Consider the following 12,492-nt stretch of genomic DNA (forward strand, 5'->3'; position numbering starts at 1 on the left):
CACTAGAGGCGGTTTAGCCAATCACAACACACTGGGCCAGCTAACCAATCAGAGCCCATCGCCTATTTCTGAGAGAGGGGCTTCATAAAAACAGGACATCATCAACGCGTTTATAGAAGAAGGGACAGAGCAGTGTAGAATAAAGATAAATTATGTGAAAAATAATGTTTTTTTAAAAAAAGCGAAAACGTTAGACTGCACCCCATAAACACAATCAAGCCTAGAAAAAAACCAGTCAACCACCCCTTTAATTATTAATTAATTAATTTATGATTGAAGATGATGATTAGTATTATGATTATTATAAGTAATAGTATTAGCAGTCGTATTATTATTATTAGTAGTAGTTGTAATAGTAGTTGTAGTACTGCTAATGAATGATAAAATATTGATCATGAATATTACATATACATTTAGTCATTTAGCAGACCATTTTATCCAAAGTGACTTACAAATGAGCAATCGAAACCAACAAAAAGCAATAATTTTATGAAGAATATTATGTTTTTAACAATAATAATAATAATATTTTTGTCTTTTTTTTTTTGCAATTCACAATCCTAAATATAATATTTAGATAATATTTTATATTATTTTATATTTATTTAATATTATTTATATTAATTATTGACAATAAGTATTATAAAATATTAATTTAATATTTTTTATATTTTATAAAATATAATGATGACACAAAGATAAATATGCTGAAATTAAACCTTTGTTTACACAGTATTAGTAGTAGTACTAGTAGTAATAATAATAACAATAATTATCATAATTTATTTTCATTTTTACAAATCCAAAATCTTAAATATAATATTTAAGACAAATATGCAGAAATTAAGTTCAAGTTAACAAATTAAACATTTGTTTACACAGTATTTACACAAAATACATTCAAAATATTTCAAAGCAGAACATGTTCATTATTTATTGAGAAGTCAGTTTATTGATCAGTCAAAAATGTTTATTGGCCAATTGCAACAAATATCAACATATTGGCTGATTAGGAGCTAATATTTTTCTAAGATGTCAAAATGATAGCTTTACTAATCTTCTAGCCAATTCTACACTAATTTTCACCTAAATTTGATGCTACTTCTTAATAGACAACATTTTTATTGAGAGATAGGTTTAACTGATTTAACAAAGTATCACCTGAATGTATTTTAGAGTTTTTCTCTTGTATTAATCTTAAATGTCTCATATAGCTTTTTCTTAATTGTATGACTCACATTATTCACTTTATTTTCACCATGAAAATGACAGCATTAAAATAAAATAATTAATATGCTACTTGTTAAAGTCCCCATTTGTATCGTATGTTATTCAGTCCCCTCAGCTACCCAGCGGTCAACCGCTACTCTTCATCCTCGCTGTCGTCGCAGGCCTCCAATGAAGTGAGCAACATCACGGGCCAATCAGAGAGCTCAGATGAAGTCTTCAACATGCAGGTGAGTGCTTGGGCTGTTGCCATTGGATAACTACTTACACACCGGCAGACTCTCTGTTCTCTCGCTGTCTTTCATATTTCCTCCTAATCTCCCTCTTTCTCTCCTGTTCTTTTTCTCTGCTTCTTTTTCTCTCCTAATTGCCCTCTTTCTGTTTTCATCTGTCTCTCTCACAACCCCGCTTAATCTTCCTGTCTCTGTCTTTTCTCTCACTGTGAGAATCGAATTTTTAGGTGTGAATTATAGACTGGACGGACAGATCATTTAGCTTTTTTCTTTTATCCCAGACCGAATGATTATTGTATAACCTGTCCATATTATAGACTGACAACAAAGAAGTCTGTGGACTCTTTCTTATGTTTCTCACGTTTTTTTCTTCTCTTTCCAGCCAAGTCCGTCTACCTCAAGTCTCAGTTCCAATCACTCTGCCTCTCCCAACGTGACCAGCTCGGCTCCGTCTAGTGCCAGAGGTGAGAAGAGTCTGTCTGCTCTCAGAGCAGCCATTCCAAACCTTTGCTCCTTTGCAGTATGTCTATATCAAGCTTTTATTTCGGTGTTCACACAGCAGAGCTACTGAGGTTTGATGCCGGCACAGTAACACAAGAACGCATGTTAAATATATTACAGCGACCAAGCATTCTTGGTGATATTTTTATACTTCATTTTAAGTATTTTTTTTAACCTAAAGGTCAGAGAGAGGTTAGTAAACCTAAATTATAACTTGTTGATGCAAAACTGAAGTTACGGAAACTGTTTTACAACTAAAATTAATCATTCTTATTTGTGACTTGTTCTTATTTGTGATTCTTATAATGCAAAGTCATAGTTGCCCTTTTATTCCAGTAACTGTGACTTTTTTCCTGTTAGTTTTAACTTTATTTTTGGTATTTGAGTCTTAAAGGTGAACTATTACGCCCCTTTTTACAAGATGTAAAATAAGTTACCCACTTTGCTGATGTCCCCAGAGTGTGTATGCAATACCCCACAGATAAGTTTTTATAGCTTGGTAAAGTTGCCACTTTTAGCCCATGTCCACACGTACATGGGTAATTTTATAAACAGTTTTTCCTCCTTCCGTTTTTAGAAAAATCTCTGTCCACATGAAAATGCAAACGCATGCTATGAAGCACTCTCAATAGCATGCCAAACCAACAGGTGGCAATATAATATCAACCATAAAGCCATGTTGGCCAATCAGAAGCCTGAAAAATTTTCCAGTAGGCGGAGATAACAGAGCATGCTCCGACGTCACAAGCCAAAATCTCCGGTTTTGCTGTCTACACGATAACACTGCAACCGGAGTTTTTGAAAATCTTCACCCTGGCAAGAGTTTTCAAAAATGTTCAGTTTCAGTGACCTGGTGCAGCATTTACGTGTGGACGAACGGCCAAACCTCATAGAAAGGCTGCGGTTTTGAAAATAACCACGTTCGTGTGGACAGGGCCTTAGGGTATGAGCCAAAATGCACCATTTTTGTGTTTGTCCCTTTAAATGCAAATGAGCTGCTGCTCTGGCCCCCTTTTCAGAAGAGGGCGGAGCTTTAGGAGCTCATGCTCCGGCATACTGACAATAACAAACAATCTCATGCACTAAAATGTCATATGCATTTTGTCATATTACTTTCATATGCAATTTTTAACTACCACGTTACTATTTACGATCATTCTGGTAGCACGTGAAGGCAGTATCAATGAAAACAGACAGAGACAATGGTAGCTTTAGCAATATTAGCCTTACAGAGTGCCAAGAAGCTCTTTCAGAAAGGCAATTTGGAAAACAAAATATGACGCACTTACTTTGTCTGGAGCTGACGTTTGCGCACGAAGCGTTGGTGTTGATTCCTTTTTCAGAATAAATATATATCTATATAAGACTTTACAGATTTTTTACGGGACATTTCCTTCGAAAATTTAACTTAACCACAGTGTCCTTAGTGGCTCAGATGGAGGGAGTCTATAGGAGACTCCTATGTTCTTAACACACGACACTTGTAATGCCTCTTTGGCGCTGACATTGTATATCTCCAGCAGCTACAGCAAGAAAACAGTAATGGCGGACTGCTGCTTCTCACTCAGGGCTGTGTTTATTAGGGGTGTAACGGTACACAGACGGTTCGGTACGTACCTCGGTTCGGGGGTCACAGTTCGATACGATTTTGATACAACAGGGAAAAAAAAAAACAAATCTACTATACTAGGTTTCTTTTCATTTATTTTGAACAGACAGTAGTACAAATGAAAAATGTTTCCACCTAGATGTGAAAATACTAAATATTATATAAAATTGTTTTATATATATATATATATATATACGTTGGAACGCGACTGAAGTACAAAGCCTATAATTTACATAATAAATAATAGTTTAGCATTCAGATACATCGCAAATATGGAAATATTATGGAATATTTGGATTTGTGCCGAATGAGAGAGGTAGGATACACGAGCACAAAGCTCCATTTCGCAAACAGTTGAGTGTGCAAGCCTTTAAAGTATACTCTTTTGTCAGTGAGAGACGCGTTCAGAATCAGCACATGGTCACTGTCTAGTAGGCTTTGTTTTCAAGTGTGCAACTCATGGCATTCGCTCGCTGTTCATCTGCTGGCGGTTATCAAACAGCATTACATTTCTGCGGGTGCCCGTAGTATGTCCGTACCGTGACGATTCGGTACGAATGCTTGTATCGTTACACCCCTAAATGCTAATAGGGCAGAGACCGTCACAAATGGGCGGGGATTTCTCCCTACAATGACGTGTACGTAGGGAGAATCTGGAATCGCTTGTTCTGAGAGACTGTTTATGATTTATTGGGAGTATAAAAAAATTAGTGGGTGGATTTTTACCGTCATAGGCTGGTTGTTTTCACACACTGCAGCCACACAACTGTGTTCAAACACCTTATAAAAGTGAATTTTGCATAATAGGTCCCCTTTAAGATATCACAGTACGACATATCTTAATTTCTTATGACTTATGTAATTTAGACATATATCACATTGCAAAAAAAACTCAATTGCGAGAAATTATTACTGTTTTTCCATATTGCATCTTTATTATTTGTTGCAATTACAACTTTGACTTTTTCTTAATTTAAGCTTTATTGCAATTACCTTTTTTTTAACTCTGATTCAGAATCAGGCTTCCATAATAAACAGATTTCCACGTTAAAAATAAAATGCTACAGCGCAGCGAAGTCTATGGCCCATTTAATGCTGTTTTACTGTGGGTTACAAAAAGTCGGCGTCCTGATATATAGCAGAACTCTCCCCTCTTTTTCACTCTCTGCTCTGCTCTTCCTTGGCTTCTTATCTTCCTCCATCCAGCATGTATTTACTTGCGGACACAGGTCATAAAAACAGGAATATGTATGGAGACATTTATGTAATCTTATAGTCTCCCCTTGGCAGCCCTCCATGCCTCCCATAGAGACCCCCATAAAGCAGCGGCAGACAGTAAGCGCTTCTGGAGAATAACAGATGGCATAAAATGCAGCTTGAAGAACTCTAGACTGATGATGACTATCACCGGGGCGCATAAGGGAGCCATGGCCTCCTGTCCTGTATTGGAGGAGGAAGTTAGTGTTCTGAGCAGGTCCAGGCCACTCCCCATGACAGCTAGTCTATCTCTCCCTGAGAAATAGCCGTCTGTCACCCCAGCAGAACAATTCTCGCCTTAGCGGGAGGGAAAGACGAGGACTAGCCTTTATTTCATGTGCTGGCTGGTTAGCAAAGAAATGAGAGCAAGATCTATGTCCTTTTTCTGTCTGTGTGTGTGTGTGTGTGTGGGCATTCGTGTTGGTGTGTTGCTGAAATCACACCCTTGCTTACACCTCCTCACCCTTCACAGGTTCTCCACAGTTGTCAGATAAACACAAGCATTCCCGAGAGAACTGCCTCTCGCCGCGAGAGAGACCCTGCAGTGCCATATATCCAAACCCCCTGGATCCCGCACAGGTATGAAGATGATTAGAATATCAGTGTTTTTAATATTCACCAGTGTTCAGGTCATATACTGTAGGAGTGTTTTTGGAAGCTTTTTTGTGTACTGGTTGGGTTTACCTCTCTTTCCCATCATAATTGTAAGATTTGCATTAACCGCATCTTTAAAAATGACCATGTAAAATTGATTTTGTGGAAACTATTAGTGAGGTAAAGTATCTACGCAGAAGACTGAGCAACATCATCAGGTCAAATCTGCTGACGACTTCACAATTTAATTAACAGTAATTAACAGAATTAAGACTATTTCCCAAATTTAAAACTTTCTTGCAATTGAGACTTTATTTCTCATGACTGAAACTTTATTTCTCATAATTAAAACTTGATTTTTCATAATTGAATTTTCCTCCCTATTACAATTTGCTACTGATTCTGGGGAATGGGAATTCTGTTAATTCACAAATTAAATAATCTCAATTACGAGAAATAAAGTTTTGATTACAAGAAAGTCCTCATTACAAGAAACTTATTAGTTTTAGTAACAGTTATTAGATTTAAGGGGGCAATTACTTTTTTACGTAGTGCCAGGCAGGTTTGGGCAGCTTTTTTTCCTTAATAAATGAAATCATCATTTAAAAACTGCATTTTCTATTTACTTGCATTATCTTTGTGTAATATTAAAATTTGTTTGATGATCTGAATCTTTTAAGTGTGACAGATATGCAAAAAAAAAACGGGAAGGGGGCAAAAACCTTTTCACGTTTTTTTTTATATTTAAAGAATTTGCCACTGACGATTCAAACGTGAGTTTTGAGCAGTGTAGAGTAGCACTTGTTGTTTGTCATTTCTCCGATCACAAATGCAGACATGGTTTTATGTTTACACGGCGCGATGCAACGCAACACATAAAAAGACTCATTATAAAAAAAAAAAAAGTCATTATAATCCATAATTATGTCCCCACTGAATGCAACTAGGCATGGGCCGGTATGAGATTTTGATGGTATGATAACCTTAAGCAAAAATATCACGGTTTCACGGTATCACGGTATTGTCATTACGTCCCCCTGTCCCTCCTAGACCACCGTACTCAGGTAAAGAAAGAAATCTGCTCCGACTGATCCTTTAGACTCACATAGATGTTTCCAAAGGCTTTTAACTCTCAGATCTTCCACTCTTCTGCTCTAAAGTCTCCTGGTTTCTCGTTCGTCTTAACTTCTTCGTCTCTCTGCATCATGAGGGCTGTTGGTTGGACACATCAGTGAGAATTTGAAGATACTCTCTCCATATATTTAATGAGAAAAGGCACATCATCTAACCAACGGGATCCTTCCCACACACTCTTTTGTTTATAATGTTCTTGATGAGCTTTCTTGCAGCATTTATGTCTTTAAACTGCATGACGTGTATTTAAACCTCAGTCTGCACGTTGCTGCTTCATTACCTTTCAGATGTTGGTCTGCGTTGTCTTTTCTGCATTGTCTTACTTTCGTTGTATGTATGTGTGTATTTATTTATTTTAATATAAACTATAACTAGTGTTTTTATCATCTTTGTATTATTTTTTATATGAATTTCAATATGATAAATTACTGTTATTACATTTCATAACTAATTATTATGTAGTATATTTATAGCTAGTATATTTACTATATTTCAAATTATATATTATATATAGTCCACTATAAATATAGTAGTTATAGCAACTATAACTAGTATTATGTAATATTTCGTATTATTTGCATACATTAATATAATACTATTATGATGATGAACTATACAGTAACTAGTTTATTTAAAATTTGTATTGTTTTTATATTATTTTATTTTTATATTTAAGTTTTTATAAACAATAAAAATAATAATAGTAATTATTAGGTATAATACTATATATATATATAATATAAATACTGTTATTATTAATATAATAATAATATAATATATATAATAATATAGTTATTATTCATATTATTATGAAGTGACTTTCAGATCAAACTATACAGTAACTTATTTGACATTTTTATTATTTTTATATAATTTTTTATTTTAGCTTATATATAATAAAAAATAATTAATACTACCTCTTATTATTATTATATAATGTTATTTATAATAATAACAGCAGTTATTATTATCATGATTGTTATGAAGTACCTTTTAGGAATATAAATAATGCAACTTCTTGATCAGTTTATCAAAGAGTGGATGGGAAATGGTCATGAAAAACTAAATTATGACTCTTTTTGACACTCCAAAATTTCTCTAACATTATAAGTAGACCTCAGGGAACAGATTGCATTATAAAAAAGTATGATACGACCCTTTTAAGGGTCTATATCTGTGGACTCTAATTGAGCTTCCTAGAAAAGAACTGGTACTGTGCCGAATGGTTAAACTGTTTTGCATTAGCCGAGCGACCTTGACAAAGCGTTTCCCTGATAAATAGACAGCCGTGACCGTGTTTACTGTCCCAGGCTCCTGTATCAAGTGAAGAAGATTGACTTTTTGTGTCCTTTAATAGGATCTCCTGCCAAGACTACACGATCACAGTCCCCCGTGATGACATCACGCTCGCCGCAGAAGGTATGACCTTTTCTTGTTGTCTGGGGTGTTTTGTGAAGTGACCTTTGATGTATTTACTGGTGTGGATGTTTACTCTGTAGTGTCTGGGGACTCAATCCAGGCCGTCTAAACTGGGTCAGACTCAAGTCAATCCAACTGGGCCCACGATTAGACAGATTCACGCCAGTCCTGAGCAGTTGGGTTGGCAGCGATCCGGTGCAGATCCTCCAGAAATCACTAACCCATCTAAAAGTCCTCCATCTCAATGGTGGCACACATAGATTGCTGCAGCAAATATATATGCATTACCGTTCAAAGGTTTGGGCTCAAGATATTGGAAATTGATACTTTTATTTAGCAAGGATGCATTAAATTGATCGAAAGTGACAGGAAAATAATGTTACAAAAGATTTCTAATTTGAAAAAAATGCTGTTTTTGTGAACTTTCACTTAAAAAATTGTGAATAAATGATCAGTTTCCAGAAAAATATGAAGCTGCACAACTGTTTTCTGCATTGATGATAATCATAAATGTTTATTGAGCAGCGAATCAGCATGTGACACTGAAGACTGGAGTAATGTTGCTGAAAATTTAGCTTTGCATCACAAAAATAAATTACATTTTAAAATATATTCAAATAGAAAACAGCTATTTTAAATTGTAATAATATTTCACAATATTACTGTTTTTACTGTATTTTTAATCAAATAAATACAGCATTGGTGGTGCAAAAGAGAAATAAAATAAAAAAATCATACAGACCCCAAACCTTTGAACCTTAGTATATTTGTCTCTCTATATCATTTTTGAGTCCAACGCTGTGTTTATGTACAATACCAATACAGTGAAGAAAAAATGACAGCTTTACTGAAACGCAGGTATCTGTATTGAAGAAACCACAGTATTTTTCATTCAAAGGGCATTATAGTCACGGATCTTAAAAAAAATGTTTGGAGCTGCTGCTATCGGTGTTGCAGTGAGTGTATTCAGGTTTTAAATAAAAGCACATTCTCCTCATTCAGAGTAACAGTCCTTAAAGCAGAACACCGCTGTAATGGCTTGTCAGAAACTCCTACTCAACACCGCCTCATTCAGCGCGTCTCATGTTGGTAATTACAGTTCTTGCCGTTTCCCTGAATTCTTGTCTTGTGCCACGTATTGATCCGTCACCTGGTATTCAGAAACACACACCGTATAAAACTCTAGAATCTATCCCATGTAAGAAAGGAAACTGTTCACATTTAAAGTGTAGATGACTGTGACTGTGTTTACTGTCCCAGGCTCCTGTATCAAGTGAAGAAGATTGACTTTTTGTGTCCTTTAATAGGATCTCCTGCCAAGACTACACGATCACAGTCCCCCGTGATGACATCACGCTCGCCGCAGAAGGTATGACCTTTTCTTGTTGTCTGGGGTGTTTTGTGAAGTGACCTTTGATGTATTTACTGGTGTGGATGTTTACTCTGTAGTGTCTGGGGACTCAATCCAGGCCGTCTAAACTGGGTCAGACTCAAGTCAATCCAACTGGGCCCACGATTAGACAGATTCACGCCAGTCCTGAGCAGTTGGGTTGGCAGCGATCCGGTGCAGATCCTCCAGAAATCACTAACCCATCTAAAAGTCCTCCATCTCAATGGTGGCACACATAGATTGCTGCAGCAAATATATATGCATTACCGTTCAAAGGTTTGGGCTCAAGATATTGGAAATTGATACTTTTATTTAGCAAGGATGCATTAAATTGATCGAAAGTGACAGGAAAATAATGTTACAAAAGATTTCTAATTTGAAAAAAATGCTGTTTTTGTGAACTTTCACGTAAAAAATTGTGAATAAATTATCAGTTTCCAGAAAAATATGAAGCTGCACAACTGTTTTCTGCATTGATGATAATCATAAATGTTTCTTGAGCAGCGAATCAGCATGTGACACTGAAGACTGGAGTAATGTTGCTGAAAATTTAGCTTTGCATCACAAAAATAAATTACATTTTAAAATATATTCAAATAGAAAACAGCTATTTTAAATTGTAATAATATTTCATAATATTACTGTTTTTACTGTATTTTTAATCAAATAAATACAGCATTGGTGGTGCAAAAGAGAAATAAAATAAAAAAATCATACAGACCCCAAACCTTTGAACCTTAGTATATTTGTCTCTCTATATCATTTTTGAGTCCAACGCTGTGTTTATGTACAATACCAATACAGTGAAGAAAAAATGACAGCTTTACTGAAACGCAGGTATCTGTATTGAAGAAACCACAGTATTTTTCATTCAAAGGGCATTATAGTCACGGATCTTAAAAAAAATGTTTGGAGCTGCTGCTATCGGTGTTGCAGTGAGTGTATTCAGGTTTTAAATAAAAGCACATTCTCCTCATTCAGAGTAACAGTCCTTAAAGCAGAACACCGCTGTAATGGCTTGTCAGAAACTCCTACTCAACACCGCCTCATTCAGCGCGTCTCATGTTGGTAATTACAGTTCTTGCCGTTTCCCTGAATTCTTGTCTTGTGCCACGTATTGATCCGTCACCTGGTATTCAGAAACACACACCGTATAAAACTCTAGAATCTATCCCATGTAAGAAAGGAAACTGTTCACATTTAAAGTGTAGATGACTACATAGAAATCAAATCATTCCTCCTCCTGGAAATCAGAAATGCTGAAATCTGTCAAGCTACTAAGAACAAAGCAGAGAGGGAGAGATTCGGATGGAAAGAGATCTCAGCAGGAATGCTGGTGAATTTCCTGAAGGAAGTGCAGTCAAGTGTGTCGGAAAGGGAAAGCATAACCTGTGTGACCACCTGTGTACGGTTGTTTGCCTCAGAAATAGTCTCATGCCTGAAGCTGTACTGTGACATATCACACACACGCATGACCAAACACACACACATGCACACACACACAAGTACAGATTCTACAGTCAGTCACAGCTGGAAAAACCAACATCGACCAGCGCAAATTTCCATTCTGGTCCAGGATATTTTACGCTATCCAGTTTGAATTGGATAGTCTGAAATCTTCAAAACAAGATTGCATTTTATGTTTGAAATAGGCAGTCGGATAACAGTGGATTGTCTGAGACTAATGCTAAATATTCAGGTTATGGTGGCTAACTAATAAATGGTCAATATTCAAATTCTACATTATTTCGTCTAAATAAATCAAGCAAAACACTAAAAAGTGAATTTAGGCATCACATCATTATAATGTACAATATGAAAAATGGATGTTGATTCTGAGAATTCCATATTGCTGTGTTATTTAGTTATTATTAGAAAATGAGTTTGCACAATTAAATATCCAATATAATTCAGTTGAAATTATATATATAGTTTGAAGTTCTCTCAAGAGTGCAATCAGACTAAATACACTTTATTCAGTGAAATGAAGTCCTAGAAACAGCTGCAGTCTTAGTTGCGGATTTAATTGCCTAGAAATTATTTTCATAATGAAAAGAGAAAGTATTGCCTCGAAATAATGGAGCCAAAATTGCAGAATATTGTGCTTTGGCCTTCAGATTAGCTCTGTGAGACGGGACGTTGCTTCTGTTGCAGCTGATGCTTTCTTTATTAAGGGTTTCTGCTAGCAGAATGAGGTAACTTATCTTTTGCTAACTACATTTGTTTTCTCTCATCTTGTATTCGCAGACCTCTGTGCCTCCGTTCACCCCCTCGCCCACAGAGTGCCAGTCGACAGGGTTGGTGTCGAATTCTCCGGTGCTTTCCGGAAGCTACAGCAGTGGCATCTCGTCTCTCAGTCGCTGCAGCGTCTCTGAGGCCTCCGGAACTGAGAACACGCCCACTGACCACGCCTTCCCAAACTCCGCCTCCAGTGGATCAGACGAGCTCATTCGACGGGAGAACAAAACCCCGCCTCCCTACAGCATACACGATCGGAACAACCCCCGCAGACAGGTCCCACTTCCACCGAGCCTGTCGATTCCTCCAAGCATCGACGCACCACCTATTCCTCCCAAACCGCACCAGATTCGGAGGCAAGACACTGAGCCACGCCGACCGGACCAGTTTCCCAGACCCCGACCCATTCCCAGGAAAGTCTCACAGCTCTAACGCTGCGCCCTTCACTCCATCCCCACCATTTGCACTTTTACACTTAACCTCTCTGGGTTTACGATTACAAACTCCCGATTTAGATTAAAGGGGTTATATGATGTTGCTAAAAAGAACATTATTTGGTGTATTTGGTGTAATGCAATGCGTTTATGCGGTTTAAGGTTAAAAAAACAATATTTTCCACATAATGTACATTATTGTTTCTCCTCAATGCCCCGCCTTTCTGAAACGCGTCAATTTTTACTAAGCTCAAACGAGGCATTTGTTGCATCCAGTGGGGACATATGCTGATAATAATGACTTATACTGTGTTTTTACGCGTTGCGTTGCGTATTGCGTCGCGTAAACATAAAACCATGTCTGCATTTGTGATCGGAGAAATGACAAACAACAAGCGCTACTCTACACTGCTCAAAACTCGTGTTTGAATCATCAGTGGCAAATTCTTTAAATAT

The 12,492-nt window shown here is 36.6% G+C and overlaps 1 protein-coding gene across 1 annotated transcript in view; it reads left to right on the top strand.

Annotated features, from left to right (window-relative positions):
• The window catches only part of LOC107725897 (dedicator of cytokinesis protein 4-like), a 111,952-nt gene extending 99,777 nt beyond the window's left edge, over positions 1-12,175 (top strand). The window contains exons 46-51 of the mRNA XM_016535315.1: positions 1,337-1,457; positions 1,843-1,924; positions 5,300-5,406; positions 6,449-6,485; positions 7,913-7,974; positions 11,612-12,175. Coding sequence (XP_016390801.1) covers positions 1,337-1,457; positions 1,843-1,924; positions 5,300-5,406; positions 6,449-6,485; positions 7,913-7,974; positions 11,612-12,034 — 832 coding nt within the window. The 3' untranslated portion in view covers positions 12,035-12,175. The remainder of the gene's footprint in view (positions 1-1,336; positions 1,458-1,842; positions 1,925-5,299; positions 5,407-6,448; positions 6,486-7,912; positions 7,975-11,611) is intronic.
• The last annotated feature ends 317 nt before the right edge of the window (positions 12,176-12,492 follow it).

The sequence above is a fragment of the Sinocyclocheilus rhinocerous genome, unplaced genomic scaffold (assembly GCF_001515625.1).
Source record: "Sinocyclocheilus rhinocerous isolate Xijiao unplaced genomic scaffold, SAMN03320098_v1.1 scaffold395, whole genome shotgun sequence".
In the NCBI taxonomy this organism is placed as follows: Eukaryota; Metazoa; Chordata; class Actinopteri; order Cypriniformes; family Cyprinidae; genus Sinocyclocheilus; species Sinocyclocheilus rhinocerous.